General features: G+C 38.5%; 1 protein-coding gene across 9 annotated transcripts in view; it reads right to left on the bottom strand.

The window, feature by feature from the left end:
• The window catches only part of MED14 (mediator complex subunit 14), a 106,451-nt gene that overhangs the window by 44,217 nt on the left and 42,066 nt on the right, over positions 1 to 20,168 (bottom strand). For all 9 annotated transcript variants that reach the window (XR_015749830.1, XR_015749831.1, XM_026674060.2 and 6 more), the window contains exons 13-22: positions 17,449 to 17,608; positions 14,773 to 14,967; positions 13,687 to 13,821; positions 11,935 to 12,011; positions 9,988 to 10,148; positions 9,758 to 9,904; positions 6,810 to 6,901; positions 3,788 to 3,940; positions 2,843 to 3,112; positions 431 to 565 (exon numbers count right to left, since the gene is read on the bottom strand). Coding sequence is in view for 7 of the 9 variants with exons in the window: in XM_026674060.2 (XP_026529845.1) it covers positions 431 to 565; positions 2,843 to 3,112; positions 3,788 to 3,940; positions 6,810 to 6,901; positions 9,758 to 9,904; positions 9,988 to 10,148; positions 11,935 to 12,011; positions 13,687 to 13,821; positions 14,773 to 14,967; positions 17,449 to 17,608 (1,525 nt within the window). In the remaining 2 variants the exon portion in view is untranslated. The remainder of the gene's footprint in view (positions 1 to 430; positions 566 to 2,842; positions 3,113 to 3,787; positions 3,941 to 6,809; positions 6,902 to 9,757; positions 9,905 to 9,987; positions 10,149 to 11,934; positions 12,012 to 13,686; positions 13,822 to 14,772; positions 14,968 to 17,448; positions 17,609 to 20,168) is intronic.

Raw genomic sequence — 20,168 nt, 5'->3', positions numbered from 1 at the left:
AAGATACAATATAAGCTTGATGAATGTAACAAATATGATTAATATTACTATTTCTATTTGTACTAAAATGTATGATACCCAGGTGCCACACTGTTCACTCACTGATATGTATATGTAAAATAAAAAATAAAAAACTTGGAAAAAAAAACAAGTAGCTTTTCCTCCTGTCTCATTGCAGCAATGATCCATCACCAATTCTGTTATCTAAACTGAATGTCATCTTTCGAGGATTTTAGACAGAAATCTAATATATCCTCTTCTTGAGAATGGTACTAATGGTATTTGATAGTTACCAAGCTAAGATTTTCCTCTTATTGTTTCTCCATTTTATTATCTTACCAGATTAGAGTAAGAATAGACATTTGTCCCAAATGATCAATTTAACAATATTTTGTCTCAAATACTAAATTTGTGCATGCATATTTGCTACCTGCTGCTGTGGCTGCAGTTGTGATATCAATGAATCCATCATGTCCCCTCCAATAGGAGATGGTGGATTATCATCTTCATTGACTGATCGTCTTCGTGCATCTTGATTGCTGTCAACGAACATGTTCAGGAAGGTCTGTGAATTCAAAGTTTTTGAATTTATGAGAAGACGTGTATAAGAGGCTGAAGTTACAAACATGGAAGGTGGAGACCCTGAGACAAGTAAAAACTCTCAAAACAAAGAAAGAAGTACATTCTTTCCTGAGGTTGGCAGGATATTATGAACCCTTTATCCCCCACTTTCTCCACAATTACCAGTCCTTAATGAACCTAATCAGGAAAACAGAGCCCTCCAAGATAAGGTGAACAGAAGAATACCAGGGGTCATTTGAAAGGATAAAGGATGGTCTATGTGGAAAATCGGTGCTGAGAGGACTGAATTTTACCCAACCTCTTGTTGTACAAATAGACACATCCAATGTCGGTTTAGGTGCAGCACTGATGCAAAATCACGAAGGTACAGGCATTCTGTAATTTATTTATCGAAAAAACTCATTCCATGAGAACAGAACTATAGTATCATAAAGAAAGAGGTGTATGCATTGAAATGGGTGATCAATGCTCTGTGTGGGTACATCTGGGTTTGGGAATTCATAGTAATTGCCAACGACCAGCTTACAGAAGATGAGGGTTTGGGAATTCATAGTAATTGCCAACGACCATGGTTACAGAAGATGAGGGACACAAACACATGTCTGATTTATGTATGTATGTATGTATGTATGTATATGTGGGGGGGGGGCTCAGTGGCTAAGACGCTGAGCTTGTCGATCAAAAAGGTTGGCAGTTTGGTGGTTCAAATCCCTAGCACTGCGTAACGGAGTGAGCTCCCGTTACTTGTCCCAGCTTCTGCCAACCTAGCTGTTCGAAAGCATGTAAAAATGCAAGTAGAAAAATAGGGACCACCTCGGTGGGAAGGTAACAGCGTTCCGTGCGCCTTCAGCATTTAGTCATGCCAGCCACATGACCACAGAGACATCTTCAGACAGCGCTGGCTCTTCAGCTTTGAAACGAAGATGAGCACCACCCCCTAGAGCCGGAAATAACTAACACATATGTGTGAGGGGAACCTTTACCTTTACCTTATTAAAAGGGGTGTGTATGTGGGAGGACAGGCTGCCTGAGATTAGCTAGCTCCATGGGGCTGATGGTGCCCTGCCTCTTTAAGACCTCTCCCCAGCCAGTCCAGCTACTTAGCAGAGAGCAGTTATAGAAGATCAGCAGCAAAGCAGCTGGGTGTGGTAGTAGTGTGATGGTATTTGTAGTTGCTATGGTGGAGTAGTTGGTGTTGAAGAGTTTTGGGAGTGAGAAGGGTTGTGGGTTTCACTATTCTATATAGGAAACGTCAGATTAGGAGAACTGTAGCTTACTCCTGATAGTAAAATGCAGTGGTAGACCTGAGAGGGGTGTGAAAACAAACTGGGATTATTAGACAAGGATCTGCTGGTGTGTAGGTTGCCTAAAGGCAAGGGAGGCTGGAGGGGGCCTTCTGGGATGTGGGAGCCCACTGAATGGGGTATAGACAAAAGGACCTTGTGACAACATTTATTTAATTATTTATTAAATTTCTGCACTGCCCATCTCATGAGTGACTCTGAGAGGTTTACAATATCATAATAAAACAATGTATATTGTCATTAAAACTTTCAAGATACATTAATCTCAATAGCAATATGCTACAGTTTTAAATTATTAATATTTCACATATCTACAGCAGTGTCTTGCTAGGTTTCCAAAGGTTAATATGTGAATCGTATGTTACAAATAATCAGAAAAGACATATTACTGTGATTGTTGATTTTCACCACGAGGATCAATAATCTTTTTCATTTATGAAGATCCATTGAAATAAACCATTCTACCATTTCAAAAGTATGACTTAACCCAGGTTACTGAAAATATTGTGATGTTAGCTGCATTATCAGAACTCACATTTGTTTGAAGTTTTTAAAAACAAAGTTTTAATAAAATGATTAATAAAAATTCTAATCACAGATTCATTCAACCTTGTGCTGTGCCTGAAAACATTTCTTCAAAATTTCTGGCATCTGTCTTGTCTAATCCTGTTACCAGAATGTTTAAATTGTGAAGCCAGAAACTACTGAACTATAATCTACTCAGGCAAAGGTTCTAGAAAGCCAGAACACAATTCTGAACCACCAAAGACCAATAGATAATAAGTGAATATTATCTTTATTTCCTTACCACTGAATGTGTTAGAAGCTTCAACATTAAACATGTATTTGAAAGCACCTTCAAATAATTTCACCACTTATAGAAGCTATCTGAAATATTAATGAGCCCAGTCAATATTCTAATTGAACTACAAAATAAATACATAAAGAACAGTCACCTTCAATCCTGGTGCAGGATAAAAGCCTTCAACAATTTTACTGTTGTCAAAAAGACTATATGCTCCATCACGAATTGCCACCACTCCACGGCTCTGGCAATAAATGTCTATGCAATACATATTCCTAAAGGCCAGCCTGATGTGTGTGGGCGACTGAGGCAGAATTGAGAAGCACTGGTAAGCAGTGTTAGTACGCTGTGTCAGTCCTAGCATTGGCACAGTGGGAAGTTTATTGATAGCATTTAATGGAGCCTGAGTATCATACAAAACCTGCAAGTAAAAGCAACAGTTGTTTAGTTATAACTGTATGACAGGTAGGCACATGTATTGACCCTCCAGAAATAAAGAATATTATTGGTTGCTTTTATGCTTCTATTCATACCAACCAAATGAAGAAATGGCATTACAGGTAGTCCTCAACTTACAGCAATTCATTTCATGACCATTCAAAGTTACAACAGCACTGAAAATAATGACTTATGACCATTTTTCACACTTATGATTGTAGCATCCTCATGATCACACGATTTACATTTGAATGTTTGAAACTGATTCACGTTTATGACAGTTGCTATGTCCTGGAGTCATGTGATTCCCTTTGGTGACCTTCCGACAAGCAAAGTCAATGGGGAAACAAGATTCACTTAACCGTGCTACTAATTTAAGAACTGTGGTGATTCACTTAATAAATGTGGGAAGAAAAATTGTAAAATGAGGCAAAACTCACTTAACCTTAGTAACATAAATTTTGGGCTCTACTGTAGTCGTAAGTTGAAGGCTACCTATATTATAATAGTAACAATGTAGAACTAAACAGAAGTATAATTGCTAGTAAGGTTCTTCCTACAGTATTTCCCATATAAAGTATTATGATCTCATATGCAAAAGCATCATCCTTTCAATGCTTTCCTTATTTCAAACCTCTCTTTTGACAAAAGAAGTTACCTGTAATAGTTGGACAACATTTGGTGATTTATTGAACATCTCTTGTAGCTGATGCAGAATAGTATTGTGACAATTACTGCAACCTGAGCTTGGTCCAACGGTTCCAAGAGATATGTGGAATTTTTGGTGCACAGAGTTCCATTGAATGCTGATCTATAAATACAAAAAGCTTCAGAAAATTATGCAATGATAGCAAGGAACATTGTTTTTAAGTAAGTGTGTATGTGTGTATATGTGTAGAGACAGAGAGAAGATACAGAGATGTATCTATTTTCTATATTCCAATCAAATTATTTTCTAGCTAGTAAATATTTAACTTAATGTAATCAGCTCAGTGCCGCACTACAGATTTTGTAGTGAGCTCAATCTCTGTTACAAAAAGGATCTCGCTTAATAAAGCTCCTTATTAGAGGATCCTGGAGAACTACATTAGTCAAAATGGACAAGACTGGACTAGACAAAACAGTTTGAATCAGTCAATACTGTGTGTTTCTACTCAGGCGGTTAGTGATCCTAGCCTTTACGTGCTGCACACTCCAGGAAAACCAAAGTTGCAGAAAGGAAAACACACTTCTTCCATTCAAGGTGAAGGAATTGTAGTTGGGAAAAATTTGGACACCATAGTTCTAATGTTTTCCTCTTTACAGAGAGATAGGGAGGACATAGGAGATAAAACAGTATCTTATAGACACCATGTCTTTCTCTAGCTTAAGTTTGAGAATTGAATGAAATATTAAAATTTAAGAAATGAATATTTCCATGTTTATTTAAAACTGAATATAACCAAGGTAAGGAAATATATTTTTATTCTTTGCAAGGCTACCTCTAATTTGTTATAATATTTGCTACCTGAGTACTAAGAATTCACTGGGCTGGTGAATGTATCAATGTATCAATGATTAGTTCTTATACGTCAGTGAAAATCTAACTATTTTAACACAAAAAAGGTTTTAAGCAAATCATGACATATTTTTGGAAAGTGCCAGAAAAATAAAACTCCTAATGTATCAGAGGTTCTTAAGTAGTACAGAAGTTATGGAACATCATTATGGAACTATAGCAGCGGTTTCAAATTCAAGGCCCGCGGGCAGTCGGATTTGGCCCATGGGGCCGTCATGGTCTACCCAATGTGAAGAGGAAAGATCAGGCTACTGTAGCTTCGGCCTGGTCTAATCAATGCGAAGAGGAAATCTGCCAGCAGTTTGGGGAGTGGTATCAAGCTAGCCACGCCCACCCAGTTGGCCACACCCAGCCAGTCAGCCATGCCCACCCAGCCTCCTGAGATCAACCACAGCCCTGATGTGTCCCTCAATGAAATTGAATTTGACACCCCTGAACTATAGGAATGAGCTCTAAACTCCTTTCCTCCCATGCTTTGCATGGTAAGCTATATCTGGTCTGTTGCACAGCAGTTTTCTGATTTGATTAAAAGATAACCTGTGGCATAAACTTAATAGAGAAGAATATGTAAAATGAGGTTAGAGACTGAAGTTTATTCATAAACACACAAACTATTATCCACTTCTGTCCTTTCTTTTCTGACTAGTCATGTTCATAACTCACACCTTTTCTTTACAACCCCCTGACCTTAATAATATTATTAAAGGAAATACAGTAGTGAAGATTTGGGATTCTAATTCAGGGGTGTCAAACTCAAGGCCTGCGGGCTGTATTCGGCCCACAGGGTGCTTAAATCTGGCTCGCAGGGCTGGCATGGAAATATCAAAGGTTCGGCCTGCGGTGCCTTTGCCGTCCAAAACAGGGACGGTGAAGCCACACGTGGCCCCCCGCAGCCCATTTTTGGCCTCCCTGGCCTCCAGTAGAACTCTGCCAGCCAAAAATGGGCCACGCAGGGCCTCACTAACCCAAAATGTAGTCACCGTGGGCCGCATCCGGCTCTTTGAGGTTCTATTCGGGCCTCCCCCGGTCTGTTACAGGCCGAAATGGAATCTCCATGAGCCGCATGGCAGCCAATCAACAAAGAACTTACAGTTCAGCCCGATGAGACAAAGGAAGAAAACTCTTCATTGATTGGCTGCTACTGTTGCCTCAATCCTGAAGCAGGAGGCTGCTGTGGCACAGTCCAGGCCTCTTCAACTACCAGAGGCCTGCTGGCCACATGGCCCCAAATCAAACACAACCCTGATGCACCAGCAGAAGCTGGTGAAAATGGTTTCCTTAGATTTCATGTCCTTACAGCTTCTTCAAAAATTTCCATGGGAAATGGGGTGGGGAGGAGTAAGTGGAATTCTGGATGCTAGCAAAGCAGGCCCAGTCTGTGGAGAGTCAGCGAGGCAGGATGGGGGGGGAGAAATTGTGGGGACTCCAGGGGAGCATGAGGTATCTCAGTCGATTGCAGGAGGCCTTGGATGGCCTGCTCCAGCACTAGGTCCTGCATGCTCTTTCCTACTGTGAGATATAACATGTGCATTTAATGACCTGCACATTCAATTAACAAATGCATTGGGGAAAGCAGGGAGTGATTACGTTCATTTAACATGATTCAATCAAACGAATCCTCAGGTTACAAATGTAATTGGCAGGCTCTATTACATTTGTTACTCAACTACCTGTATAATGAGAGTGAGGGAGGGTCTCAGGGAAGTCCTGCCTTAGCACTTGGCCACCACAGGTGGTTCCCCCACAAGCCCTGTGCCACACCCACCCCAATCACGCCCATGCACCCAGACATGCCCCACCCCCAGCTCTCCGAGGTCAAACACAACCCTGCCTGATGCAGCCCTCAATGTAATCAAGTTTGACAGCACACCCCTGTTCGAATTGAACGTACATAGTTAGCTATCATCAAACATTAATATGGGAAAACATCTTAACACTAAGCTAAAGGAGGAAAAAAAGAAAATTACTACTACAATATAGACAAGACCACAGTTAGCATAGATGGTAGCCACTTAATAACTGTGTTTAAAATATACACTATAAATATAAATATACACTATACTTAAAGATAATAAGTATACAGTATTAACATACCTTTAAGAGAAAGATCAAAGATACTTACAGAACTTCCCTTGGTAGTCCCATAACAAAGAATTAGTTTCCTATAATTATAGATCCGAACTTCTGAGAAAACATTTAGATGGCTTGGTATTTCTTAACAATATAAAGGGGGAGGAGAGACAATATATATATATATATATATATATATATATTTAAAAGAGAAAAAGTATTAAACTTAGTACAGTTTCTATCACTCCTGGAAAGTAATATTTCTAAGAACATTTCTTCGGCATCCAAAAACTTTTTTCCTTATTTTCTAATCTGGTAATCACTTAAGGATACTAACTTTTTAAAAAACCAAATCAAATTAAATTAATTAAAAATGCAGGTTAAAAGTAATAATCAAATAGGCCCCTAAACTATTTAGCAATAATTAAAATCCTGGTGAAAATGATATATGTATACAGATTTTCTAAACAGTGAAAGAGTTAAATGCATGTCCTAAGTGATCGGTAGCAAAGGAGAAAACAGTCTTCTTCAACATGCCAGAAGAAGAGCTTCTGACAGCAGAAACATCTTCATAAGGGATTGTTAAAGAATTGAATAGTTTTATAAAGGAAGAGAAGGGCCCTTAAATGGTTAGGTTTCTATGCCATTTATGGCTTTAAGTCAATACCAACTTCTTAAATTGTGCCTGGTAAGCAATTTTAAAATGGAGCAGATCTTTCAGCTGTTTTGGCTGCTGCATTTTGCATCAATTACAACTCCAGGCACTTCTCATATGGAGTGCACTGCAGTGACCACAGTGTGGGTAGCCATTGCTATATCTTGACTGGATCTGTTCTGATCAAGTCAGGATGTGTTGCAGCTGGGATAATTATTCAAAGGTGTTCTTTACCAGAACTGCCGCATGTAATTTCACTGAGACCTGAAGGTCGAAAGTATTTCCAGGCTGTACATCTGGCTTCTGAAATGCATAATGGACTGAGGTATCACTAATATGCTGATGATACTCAGCCGTATGTCTCGGCCCGTGGTGAGTTAAGTGTTGCTGTGTCCTCCATCTCGCAGTGCATGGAGGCTGTTAGGGGCTGGATGGGGAGCAACGGGTTGAAACTAAACCCTTGCAAGACCAAGTGGCTCTGGGTTTGGGGTTCGTTGGCTCAGGGAGAATTACCACCTTTAGTCTTGGATGGGGTGGCACTATCGCAAATAGACCCTGTGCATAATCTAGGGGTTCTCCTGGACTCACAACTCCTGTTCGAAGAGCAGGTGGCAGTCGTGGCCAGGAGGGCCTTTGCGCAACTGCGGGTTGTGCAACAGTTATGCCCTTTCCTGGATCAATGGTCCCTACTCACAGTCACTCATGCCCTGGTCACTTCCTATCTTGATTATTGCAACGCGCTCTACATAGGGCTTCCCTTGAAGAGCATCCGGAAGCTCCAGTTGGTACAAAATGCAGTGGCCACATGGTTTTGTACAGACCCTGGTGTGCACATGTGTCACCTCTCCTACAGGAGCTGCATTGGTTGCCAATTTGCTTCCAGGTGCAATTCAAGGTGCTGGTTGTCACCTTTAAAGCCCTTCATGGCTTGGGTCTGGGTTATCTGAGGGAACGACTCTTGCCAGTCACATCTACCTGACCCATTAGAGCGAAGAGGCAGGGAATGTTGCAGGTCCCACCACTGAGGGAGATACACCTGGTGGGACCCAGAACAAGGGCCTTCTCCGTGGTGGCTCTCTCTGGAATATTATTCCCCCAGAGATTAGAATGGCCCCCACTCTAGCACTCTTCCGAAAGGCACTGAAGACCTGGATTTGCCAGCGGGCCTGGGGAACCCAGAGAGGGATGGAGCCCATTAAATGGCTAGTGTGATCTGCTGTCGTCGGGGTGGGGGATGGAGTTGGTTCCCGCCCCCCAAATTTTATTCTACTATACTTTACTAATTTATTTGATTCTTTTTGTTAGTTTTTATTGTTTTTTATTTTTATTTTTTGTTTTAAATATGGTTTTACATTGTGTAAGTCACCTCGAGTTGCCATGGGCAAATAGGCAGCAATATAAATTAAACAAACAAATAAATAAATAATCCTATCTGAAACAATGAACTCTAAGCATATAAAACAATGATCCAAGTTTTTAACAGTAGTGATCAAAACAATTAACTATCTGAAAACCTGAATGGAATGATTCCTGAAAAATAATAAAATGTAGATGCCCTTTAAATGATATTTAGTTTCTTTTAATTTAAAACGAAACAGTAGTTCCTAGAGGTTATAATCCCCTTCCTGTACAGTAAAATTCCCAATGACTCAAAGGCACATTGATTAAGTTTTCTAGGCAGCAGGACAATGAAATAAGTTGTTTAGCTTTTCACTTTCTTAGTCTAGCCCAGGGATGTCAAACTGGAGGCCTGAAGGCTGGATGCGTCACGCACAGGCCCCACCCAACCCGTGACAGCAATGTGACACCACAAGCTTGACACCTGTGGTCTAGCCTATACCTCAGACATGTCCCTTTTGAGTATTAGCCAGGTATGATTATGCTTAGCTTCCAAATTCAGAAAAGGAATGATGTTACCTCCTGCTACAACTAACAGCTTCTAAACAATTTTTTATTTTCAAGGACACCTTCAAGATTCACGAGGACCTCAAATGCATTTTCAGAAAATAAAAGCAGTTAATCACTATAGTGTGGTGTTTTGTTTGGAAGTCTGCCCATACAGTATCTGCTTCTCATAAAAACAACCAAGATAACTTAAATTGTTAAAGAAATTTTCACTGGGCTAAAAATGTACTGGGCTGTCTTTGAAAAATCAAGTATTGCTAACTGACCACATCTTCTATGGCAGTCATTTTATGAATATATTAGTTGCTTCATGGCTGTGTGACTGCTCACAGGACACTCTCATTCTAAATATGCTAATAGGTCAACAGAAAGTGGCCTGCTTTTTTTTTATATCAATACAAGAATGAACAAGAATATAATGTATATAAGACATTATATACCTGGTAAAGATCGAGCAAACTCCAACATACATTCATATAATTGGGCAATGCTATTCCAGTCATTTAGAAACATATCAACTACTTTTCGGCCACCAACTGGTTCAGACAACTGGTTTTCATATGTCAGATAAACATGACGAGTTGGTCCTGCAAAATGAAAGGAAGAGGCCAATTTGATACTCAGAAAGTATAAGAGGAATGGCAATATGCAGAACAATTGAGAAATTAACCTTGTTCCCTGGAAGAAGTGCTGATAAGCGGGCAGTTTGCAAACACCAATTCAGCCACCCATGTACGGTTATTTCTACCTTGCAATCGGAAAGTACAATCAAGAAGAGAACGATCCAGAGCCTTCTGGGTCTCTTCACAAATACCCTTATATGGAGGAATTCTGTGCAAAAAGTTCAAGATACAACAATTTATTGAGATTTATTTAATTCTTTCAAACTCTGAAAGAAAGCATGCAATTTAAGAAATGCAAGTATTCAAGTTAGTTTTTTTTCAATCTAAATAATGCATTTATGACTACTAATATATAAGGTATGGTAGAATTGGAAGTTTTAATGCAAGCTGGTTGTTTTTTTTAATGCTTACAATATACAGTAGAATAAATTTACACAGAATTTGCAGCCTACTAAACAAAATTAAATTCTGGGAACATTTTGAAAAGCTTCAGATTAGCTTTCCTGTGTAGTGTTTATATAAAAATGAAAACCTGTCAAAATGGCCAGCTAAAATTTGAAAGTCATTAGGCTTAATAATACCTTTGAGTAATACCAGGGGTGGGCTGCTGGGAGCTCGCAGGGGCTCTGGCGATCCCCTAGCTAAGACTCTGGGGCTCGGTGAGCCCCTAAATCCTTCTCCTGGCTGACCCCACCCACCCCGTCCCACCCCAGAGCCTTAGTGCAGGAGTGAAGCGGCCCTGTTTATGCGTAAGGCAGCCTTCGCTTCCCAACACACAAGGGGGGAGGAGAGAGAGAATTCTCCCCTTCTCTCTCTCTCTCTTTTGTGCGTGCGCACAAACACACAAGCAGGATACCCTCCTGGCCCGGGATTGTGGCAGCGGCAATGGTGACTCCTCCTCCCACTGCCACGACTGCACGCTCATGTGAGTAGCTGGCTGCGCTCCGCAGGAGAGCCAGAGCTCTTCCTTCATTGCATTCGGCAGCGGGGGCAGCTGCTCTTCCTTCCTGAGCCGACATTAAATTTGCGATTCCGCATCCTTTGTGGGCAGCTCAGTGCCAGTCATGGTCCCCTTCGTGTCGGCTCAGGCGAGAGAAAGAAAGGAGAAAATGATGGAAGGAGAGAATGAGAGGAAGAGAGAGAAATATGAGAGAGAGAGAGAGAAGGGGGAGAGAGAGAAGGGGGAGAGGGAGAGGGACACAGAAATGAGAGAGAGCTGGAGGGAGAGAATAAGAATATTGTTCTTTTTTCCTGAGGAAAACAGAACATGCATACAAGCTTGGCACTTAGGTATAGGTATTACTCAGGGGTGGGCTTCAAATTTTTTAGTAAGGGGTTCTGTGCCCTAATGACTGCCTGGGTGGGCGTGGCTGGGTGGGCGTGGCCAACTCAACACCACTCCTACCCAGTCACATGACCCCCCCCCCCCAGACATGCCTACCCACGGTTTTGTTGCTCCTGGTTTTCTGTGGGAAATGGGTCTCTCTCTCTCTCTCTCTGTCCCCCTTCCTCTCTCCCTCCCATTTCTGTTTTTCTCTTTTTCCACCCTCTCTCCCTCTCGTTTCTTTTTCTTTCTTCCTTTCTTTCCCCCTTCTCTCCCTCCAGTTCTCTCATTTCTCTCCTTCTCCCCCTTCTCTCTCTTATTTTTCTCTTTTTCCTCTCTTTCATTCTCTCCCTCCATCATTTTCCCATTTCTCTTTTTCTTCCCTTTTCTCTCATTTCTCTTTGTCTCCCTCTTTTTCCTTTCCTCTTTCTTTGTTTGTTTCTTTCTTTCTTTCTTTCTCTTCCTTCTCCCTCTCTCATTTGTTTCCCTCTCTTTTTCCTCTCTTTCATTCTTATGGGGCTTTTTGCTGTACAATTATCATTGGAACAAATTCACAATATAAATACTAATGTGGAAATAATGCCAAAATGATTCTTTGAAATATAATATTTCCTTTTGATCCATATATAATATTCTAAGCATTAGTGGAATTTTACATTAATTTTTTTACTTTAATAAACGAATAGCATGACTGAAACCATCTCCTTCAATTTGGACACCTTGATGTGGGATCTCCAAACTGGATAACTGAAATTAAAAAAAAAAACTTAGTATATTTAGGTTTATATTTTCATAGCAAATTAAAATTCAAGCTACACAGTATCACTTGTCACATTATATATGAATCTTTCAGCTTGGTTAATAGTAAGTACAGAAAGAAATAAAACCTAACCAGAGAACGCATAATCGTTTTTACACATAAAATGAGTGAAGCAATTGCTTCTGTTACAGCACATTAATTAACCAATACTAAAATCACATAAAACCATAAATAATGCACATAAGGGACAATGTTAAATTTTGTATTTTATTCTCTATAGCAGGGATCCCCAACCTTTTCGACGCCGCGGCCCGGTTCCGACATCAGCTGGGCGCCGCGGCCCGGTACCGGCGTCAACTGGGCGCCGCCATCTTTTATGACGAAAAGGCGCTTCCGGTGACGTCACGAGCGCTGTTCGTCATAAAAAGATGGCGCTTACGCTTCTGGTGAGCTTTTTCGGGTAGAAATGGCTTTACCGGAAAAGCTCATCGAAGCGCTGGCGCCGCCATCTTTTATGATGAAACAGCGCTTCCGGTGAGCTTTCTACCCGGAAAAGCTCACCAGAAGCGCTTTTTACCAAAAAAGATGGCGGCGCCCAGCAACCAGCGGCCCGGTAAGGGTTGTTCCGCGGCCCGGTACCGGTCCGCGGACCGGCGGTTGGGGACCCCTGCTCTATAGGATAAAATAGTTACCTAACATTTAACATCTACAATATTTATAATATGAGACAATATTATATCAAAGAAGGCTAATGTAGTCAGATGGGCACCTAAACAAAGGCACAATGAAAAGGAACAGTGGTTATTGAATTGTGATAGGGTATATTCAGTGTGTGGAGGGACAAACCACCATGACAGAGTTAAAAAAATAGGCTAGGTCAGACTGGGGGTTAAGAAGAAATCCCTCCCCCTGTTCTCTCAACAGTTCCCTATGGGAGAAGTAATTGGGCAATAGTTTGGAATACTGGTGACTCCTCCATTCGAAGGCCCAAAATCTCAATCCTATGACTCAGGGTAGGCTTTCCTGTATGCACACATACACACATGGATGCAGCAATAGGTGAGAACAAAAATACAATAGATAGATAGATAGATAGATAGATAGATAGATAGATAGATAGATAGATAGATAGATAGATAGATAGATAGATAGATAGGTAGATACAGCATGTTACTTCATTACACAGAAGAAAGCACAACTGTTTCCAATGGCAACAGCTGATAAAGGTTGGGCAGAAGTTAGATTCCTTTTTCAATCATGTTGTAATCAATTATCTACTCTTTCTCTCTCACACACAAACACATGTCCTTAGTCTGTGTTTAATTACTTCACATTCTTATCAAAACCTAAATCTTTGCTTAAACCAATAGATAGCATATTTAAGAAGTGTAGGTCAAGGGTCTCTTTCATCTCATGTCACAACTGCTGTAACCTTATTGACGTATAATACTGAACAAAGATTTTTTGTTTATCAAGCCACTATGGCCTGATTTACTGTCAAGTTTGGATTCCATATTATACTATATCAAACAGTTAAATTATATTATGGTTTAATAATAAATGACAGGCCAATCTTATTTCTTCCTATTTTTTAAGTTAGGTACTTCATAGACAATCCCTGTTGTAAATGTTCCAATTCAGCAAAAACTATTTGTTACTTACCTCCATACGGAGTCCTATAAAGGGCATATTTGTATCACACATTGCTACAATATGAGCTAAAACTTTATTGAATGCACATATTTCTCCAGACTGTTTGGGTTTTTTGGATTCTGTGGGACCCAGTTCATCAGACAACTACGAAAGAGCAGAAAAATATTTTAAAAGATACGCATTCGTTCAAACACAAAGGAAAAACAAAATCTAAACCATAAGTAGTAGACATCATAGTAGGAAATTCACCTGTTTCATATAAACTATTCAGAATTCACGCCCACTATATTTAGACTCTACTTCTATATGTGCAGCTACAGTGGAACCTCGGGTCATGAATGCTTCTGTCCACGACCAAATCAAGTGACGACCAAAAATTTTTAAAAAAATTGCTTCTGATCACAAAGACATCTTCAGGTGGCAACCAAACACAGCCGCAGCAATTTTCCTTATTGTGGCAATTTCCCCTTTGGCGCCTTTTTTTTTTGTCTGCGCATACGCAGTCAGTAGTGCTTCCGGTCATGACCAAATCAGGTTGCGATCAAAGTCCTGTAACGGATTACAGTTGTGACCCAAGGTTCCACTGTATTTGGAAACAAATATTAAACATTAATTTAAATGTCGATTCAATTGTGCTCATTTTGAATTTGAGTATATTAGAAAGAACTTTACAAGTAAGCTTGCAGCACTTAGAGTGTAAACTGTTCTAATCAATTATAAGTTTTTATAGATGCATATAGTGCTAAAAATAACCTGAAAGTACATGTTTATAAAGAAAGTATTAACTTCTGTTTAAAAAGTGCAAAATGGCAGACACTAGAAATATAGTCAACAATAAATAGAAAATGTGTTTGAAGCAGCATCTTAAATATTATCTCATATAATAATTACATGAGATGCTGCTTCAAACACATTTTCTATTTTGTCTCAGTACAAGAAATATACAGTTTAGCAGATTTATTCTTTGTCATCATAAACTACTCATTTATCTAATTAAGCAAAATGTTGCACTATTCAGCCTTTTATTTTCAGCTAAGAGAAATAAATTATCTCTTATCCACTGAAAGTAGTAAATGCTAGTGATCAAATCCATACCTTGCGTTTTGCGCCACTTTTTGCTTGCTTGCTACTTTTTGTGTCCAAAACCAATTCTTCAATATTTGGCTTATATTGTTGGAGTAAAACTGCAGTAGCAGGGCTATCATCTCCTTCAGCATAACTCACAGAAAGAAAGTAGTATTTGTATTCTACTTGTGTGGGATTATTGGGAACATCAAACATTTCCACTACCTAGAATGTTGAAAAGTCACACTAAGCTTGGAAATATACTCCAAGTTAATATATCATCATAATTAATACAAACCTCAAAGAAATCCAGATTTTCTAAACCAACATCAGAGAAATTTGGATTTAATTTACTCAGAGCAAATCATACTGAAATAAATTAGATTTAAGTTAGGTTAAGACTAAGTTGAGTTTTACTGATATCAATGCATCCAAATAAAACTAAATTTAAATTTCAATATATGAATATTATCACAAATAGAGCAAACTACATACCATATCAAATGATATGTTTACAATGTAGTCAGCAATTATTTTTTGAAATCTTTTTTACATAACTGAAGAAAAAGCAAATCAATTGTTTTTGCTTCAAATCAATGAAGCAGATTGTATTAAAAATATTTGGGCTTAAGATTGTAAATTCTTCAACAGTACTCAATATGTATTCTATTCCAATGTTTTATATTAATACACTTTGAAACTGACATGAGTGAGCATTCTAAAATGTAAGATTTACTGCTAATTAAAAAAAATACAAATTTAAAAATCTAGAATCATACACATAAAAACCAATGTCATTAAAATAACCTTCTTAAGGCTTAGTCAAGATATCATTCACTGAGCATCATATTTACTTGGCCAATTAATATCCTTGAAGCAAGTTTAATTTCTGCCAATTCTGGTCCCTAATGATGCTATAAAACGTAATCAAAGTATTATAAGAATCATGAAAACTCTTACTGAAGTAACTTTTGGTGTATTCCACAACTGCATATATTTTCCTTTTTCAGTTTTCACACAAGCATCTTTTAAAATGATTATGCAATATTTAAATTGTGTAACACTTTGTATTCTACTCAAAATATATATATTTAGGTTTCCATGAAATCCTCCTGTCATTCAACAAAGAACATAGACATCTGCTGGCTCCTGGTCTTATAGACTGCTACAACCTTTTTTATTGTAGAAATCCAGTGGCTCAAAGACACAATTAATTAAAAGCTGCAAACACCTTTATATTAAAGCAATAAGCATGATGAAACCTGAATTTAACTGGGCAACAATTAGAAAATTTGGGATATAAATATTTTTCAAAATCTCATTTCCACCCAAAGAAGTAAATTAATGACTTATATTGAGATTCAATGTTATATTAATACCTTTGTTATTTGTTATGATACTTTAGTATCTTAGATGTAGAAAAGGATTACGATATACTGTCTCTCATTTATTTACAGAAAGTAATCACTGGCAATTAAGGTTTTATTTAAAATAACACTTCATGAACAGGAAGCATAGGATGTAAGTTGGGTTCTGTCAAATAGATATACCCTCAAAACATCTTATGGTTTTATTACAGAATGATTGTTTAACTCTTTAATGATTGTCACAAAGGGTGCCACGTTATTACCTTTCTTTTGCTTTATACAGGTAGTTCTCAATTTACAAATGTAATGCAGCCTGCCCATTCCATTCATAACCCAAGGATTTATGGAAGTGAATCTTGTACCTTGAACGAGATCACTCCCTCCTTTCGCCTATGCATTCGCTAATCGAATACCACATGCTCCCCACAATTGCTTCCCCCCAACCTGCCACGCCAGATCACTTACCTTGTGAAGATCTATCAAGCAGTCTCCTCATAGATTGCTGGCCAAAATGAAGCCTTTGGGAGCTGGATTCAGCCCTCTGAGGCTCCGTTTGGCCCTCTGTGGGTCTCCCCCAGGCTGTTGCAGGCTGAAATGGAGTCTCCAGGTGCTGGATTTGCCCCTCAGAAGCAACTGGCCAGGGAAGGCCTCTGGATGCCCATAGGGGCTTCTGAGGGATGGGTCCGCCCCTCAGAAGCTCCATTTGGCCGACAACGTGCAGGACAAATGTTGCAGACACTCTGCGGTTGTTCGTAAGGTCACACAATTGCTGTGGTGCTGCAAGATTCGTAGTTTTGTGCCTTGTTCGCAAACGGTAGGGGACGCTTATCATGTAAATTCGAAGGTTCACTAAGGGACCCATCATAACCCGGGGGTTACCTGTATTTACTAGTTACATCAATGCTTCTTAAACATTTTCGTTCGTTACCCCACAACTGCTTAGCAAAAAAGGTAAAATATTTAAATCAATTTAAATGATCCTATTATGATTGGATAATGGGTTTATATGTCGTTACTCAAAGAAAAATCATTTTTACCCAATTTTGAGTAATTTATCCAGGTTTGGGAAGCACCGCGTTACATCATTTTTCTTTCCTTTTTACCATCTCCATTTGTGCAATCTTTCTCTTTTCACTAAACCTCTCCAAGTTCTCTTTACTAGTTGCCTTCCTTCCATGTAAGTGGCCAGTTAACTTTCTGTCTGCATTTTAATGGAGCAACTATTTCATCATATTAAGCCATCACACTGATCCTATCTTAATGCATTCTTCACATTACAAAAACTTATGTTTTTTTATTCAGAGGACCACATTCTTATGATGAAATCTCATTTACTTACAATGTAATACTGTGGAAGTCGGGTAAGCTTAATGAAAAGCTTGTGGCTGGAAAGATTTCCCACAGGATGAGTAGCATGGTTAACTAGCTGTAATGTTTCACAGCTAACTGTAGGCAAATGTTTTATTGATTGTTTGCAACGCTGCTGCCCAAGCCAAAACCTAAAGTGAACACAACAGAACATGCAAGAATAGTAGTATTCATTGGAACAAAGTTTATTTACTGTATAGTGTTGGCTTCAACTATGAGGATAAGAGCTTCCAACTAAAAAGCAACATTTTCAAAAGCCACTGAACAAATTCCTGTATTTAGATACACATCCAAGAAAACACTGATAGTGTTTTTATCCCATCTTTTTATATGTAACTCAAGATGGCAAACATACCTGTATATTTGCCTCCCATTTTCCCCACTACAACTCTGTGAGGTAAGTTGGGCTGAGATGGCGTGACCAGATCAAGTCCCCAGCTGGCTTTCATGCCTAAGGGAGGCCTAGAACTCACATTCTCCTGAGTTCTAGGGCGTCACTCTAGCCAGTATATCAAACTGGCCTACATACACACACAGAGTATACATATACTCATGTATGTGGGTATGTGTACACATGTACATAAAAATACATGTAAGAGTAAATTAATAAGTTAATTTGTTAATGAAGTCTGGCTGCAACTTGTGAGGCATGGTGACCTAAACATATCTCCAGGACAGTGGAGATGGCAACTTGGGCAAAGTTCCAAAGAACCAGTTCTTTTTAACTTCTCTGGACAAAGAGAGGAAAGGAGATCGCTCACATGTGCTCCAGGTGGGAGATCTTTGTAAGGATATTGCAGGACAACAATCTTCTATGGATCTGAACACTGAGAGATGAGAGAATCAGTCATCAAGCTCACAATTGCAGCAAAGCCTTTTAAAGAACACTGAGTTTACTAATCTGGCTTTCTGATCACCTTCAGAAATTATTTATCTAAGTATCTTAAAGTTACTATAGTCTTTGAAACAGCAGTTCTGAAAAGCCACCTGGTGCATCTATGTTTATTTCTGAACAAAATAAAAATTAACTGTAAGTTTAAGAACTTAAAGAATTTGAAATAAATGGCAGAAAGTTAAATAAGATTTTGAACTAAGAAAGTTATAAACAAATTAAGGGCCGGACAAATTTGGAATATTGAAAAAAAATCTTTTTGGATTTTGGAACTAACTATATAAAATATAGTAGGAACCAAAATTATTTTTTGTAGGTAGGTCATAACAAAGATTAGAGACTTTGTTATTTCAATTGAATACTAGAGGGAACAAAAGAAAGAAAAAAGAAAAAAGTGTAAACATGCATTTTATTAGTACTGGAAATTACAAAATGAAACAAAATGCTGTAATATTTGAAATATTAAAGATCTTTGAAAAATGAGGCCAGAATTTAGTAACTACAATATCAACATCAGTAATGATGATTGCTTGTATGGACAGACTGTCCAAAGATGTTAATGAAGAGATAACAGATGTGAAACTGTAAAATCAGAAATAATGGATTTTTAAAAGTGTAGATTACAAGATAGAGAAGGCATTTAAAGTGCAAATAAAAGTGGAAGGTCAAGATAACGATCTGGATAAGGACTTTTTACGGAATATTGGAAAAAAAGCTAGCTGAGGTTTTAAAAATCAAAGGAAAAATACAAATGATACCAAGACAATGACCGGGATAGTGTCCTTTTACTAGAGTTACAAAAGGGACTTGAAGAAACCCTAGCAATGGATCAAATTCTACAACAATATTTGAATGAATTAAAGATTAAGATTTTCAGAAGTAAAAGGAAGAAATATAAAGTTGGTTTATTTGATCAAGGTTAAAATAAAAATGTAAAATTTTGTAAAGTTCTGGCAATTCTTTATGGACTTTTTGCTGACACCAGGATTGAAAAGTCATATCAATTTGTTTATAGATAAGTGGTGGGTTGTGAGAATAAGATATATTTGTCTGTAACCTTATACAGGGTGAAAAGCTACCAAACTTGTTTATAGTTGTGATGAAATTTGGAACTCTCTTTTCTACTTTAAGATCAGTTTATTTATTCTTTTGTTTCTTAACGAGTTTTGATCCATAAGCAGAATTATTATTACACTAGTAATTACTAGATTAGCAGCCTGAAACTGGCAAATGAATGTGCATTATTAAATACTCCACATTATTATTAAATACTCAACTTTGCATTTCAGATACACGTATGGCAATATTTAACTGATCCCAATAGTGTTCAGGAATCAAGAAGTCTTTAACCACAATTCATGTTGACCAATCAAGATTACAGGTGAAACTCGAAAAATTAGAATATTGTGCAAAAGTTTTTATTTCAGTAATGCAACTTAAAAGGTGAAACTAATATATGGGATAGACTCATTACATGCAAAGCTAGTTCAAGCCATGATTTGTCATAATTGTGATGATTATAGCTTACAGCTCATGAAAACCCCAAATCCACAATCTCAGAAAATTAGAACATTACATGCAATCAATAAAACAAGGATTTGTTTTAGAACAATATCGGACCTCTGAAAAGTATAAGCGTACTTGGTTTGGACCCCTTTTGCAGCAATTACTGCCTCAATGCAGTGTGGCATGGAAGCTATCAGCCCATGGCACTGCTGAGGTGTTATGGAAGACCAGGATGCTTCCATAGCGGCCTTCAGCTCTTCTGCATTGTTCGGTCTCATGTCTCTCATCTTTCT

The sequence above is a fragment of the Notechis scutatus genome, chromosome 5, assembly GCF_049901735.1.
Source record: "Notechis scutatus isolate UNSWTSFEM ecotype Mainland chromosome 5, rNotScu1.2, whole genome shotgun sequence".
NCBI classification, from domain to species: domain Eukaryota; kingdom Metazoa; phylum Chordata; class Lepidosauria; order Squamata; family Elapidae; genus Notechis; species Notechis scutatus.
This window is presented reverse-complemented; position numbering and strand designations above follow the sequence as displayed.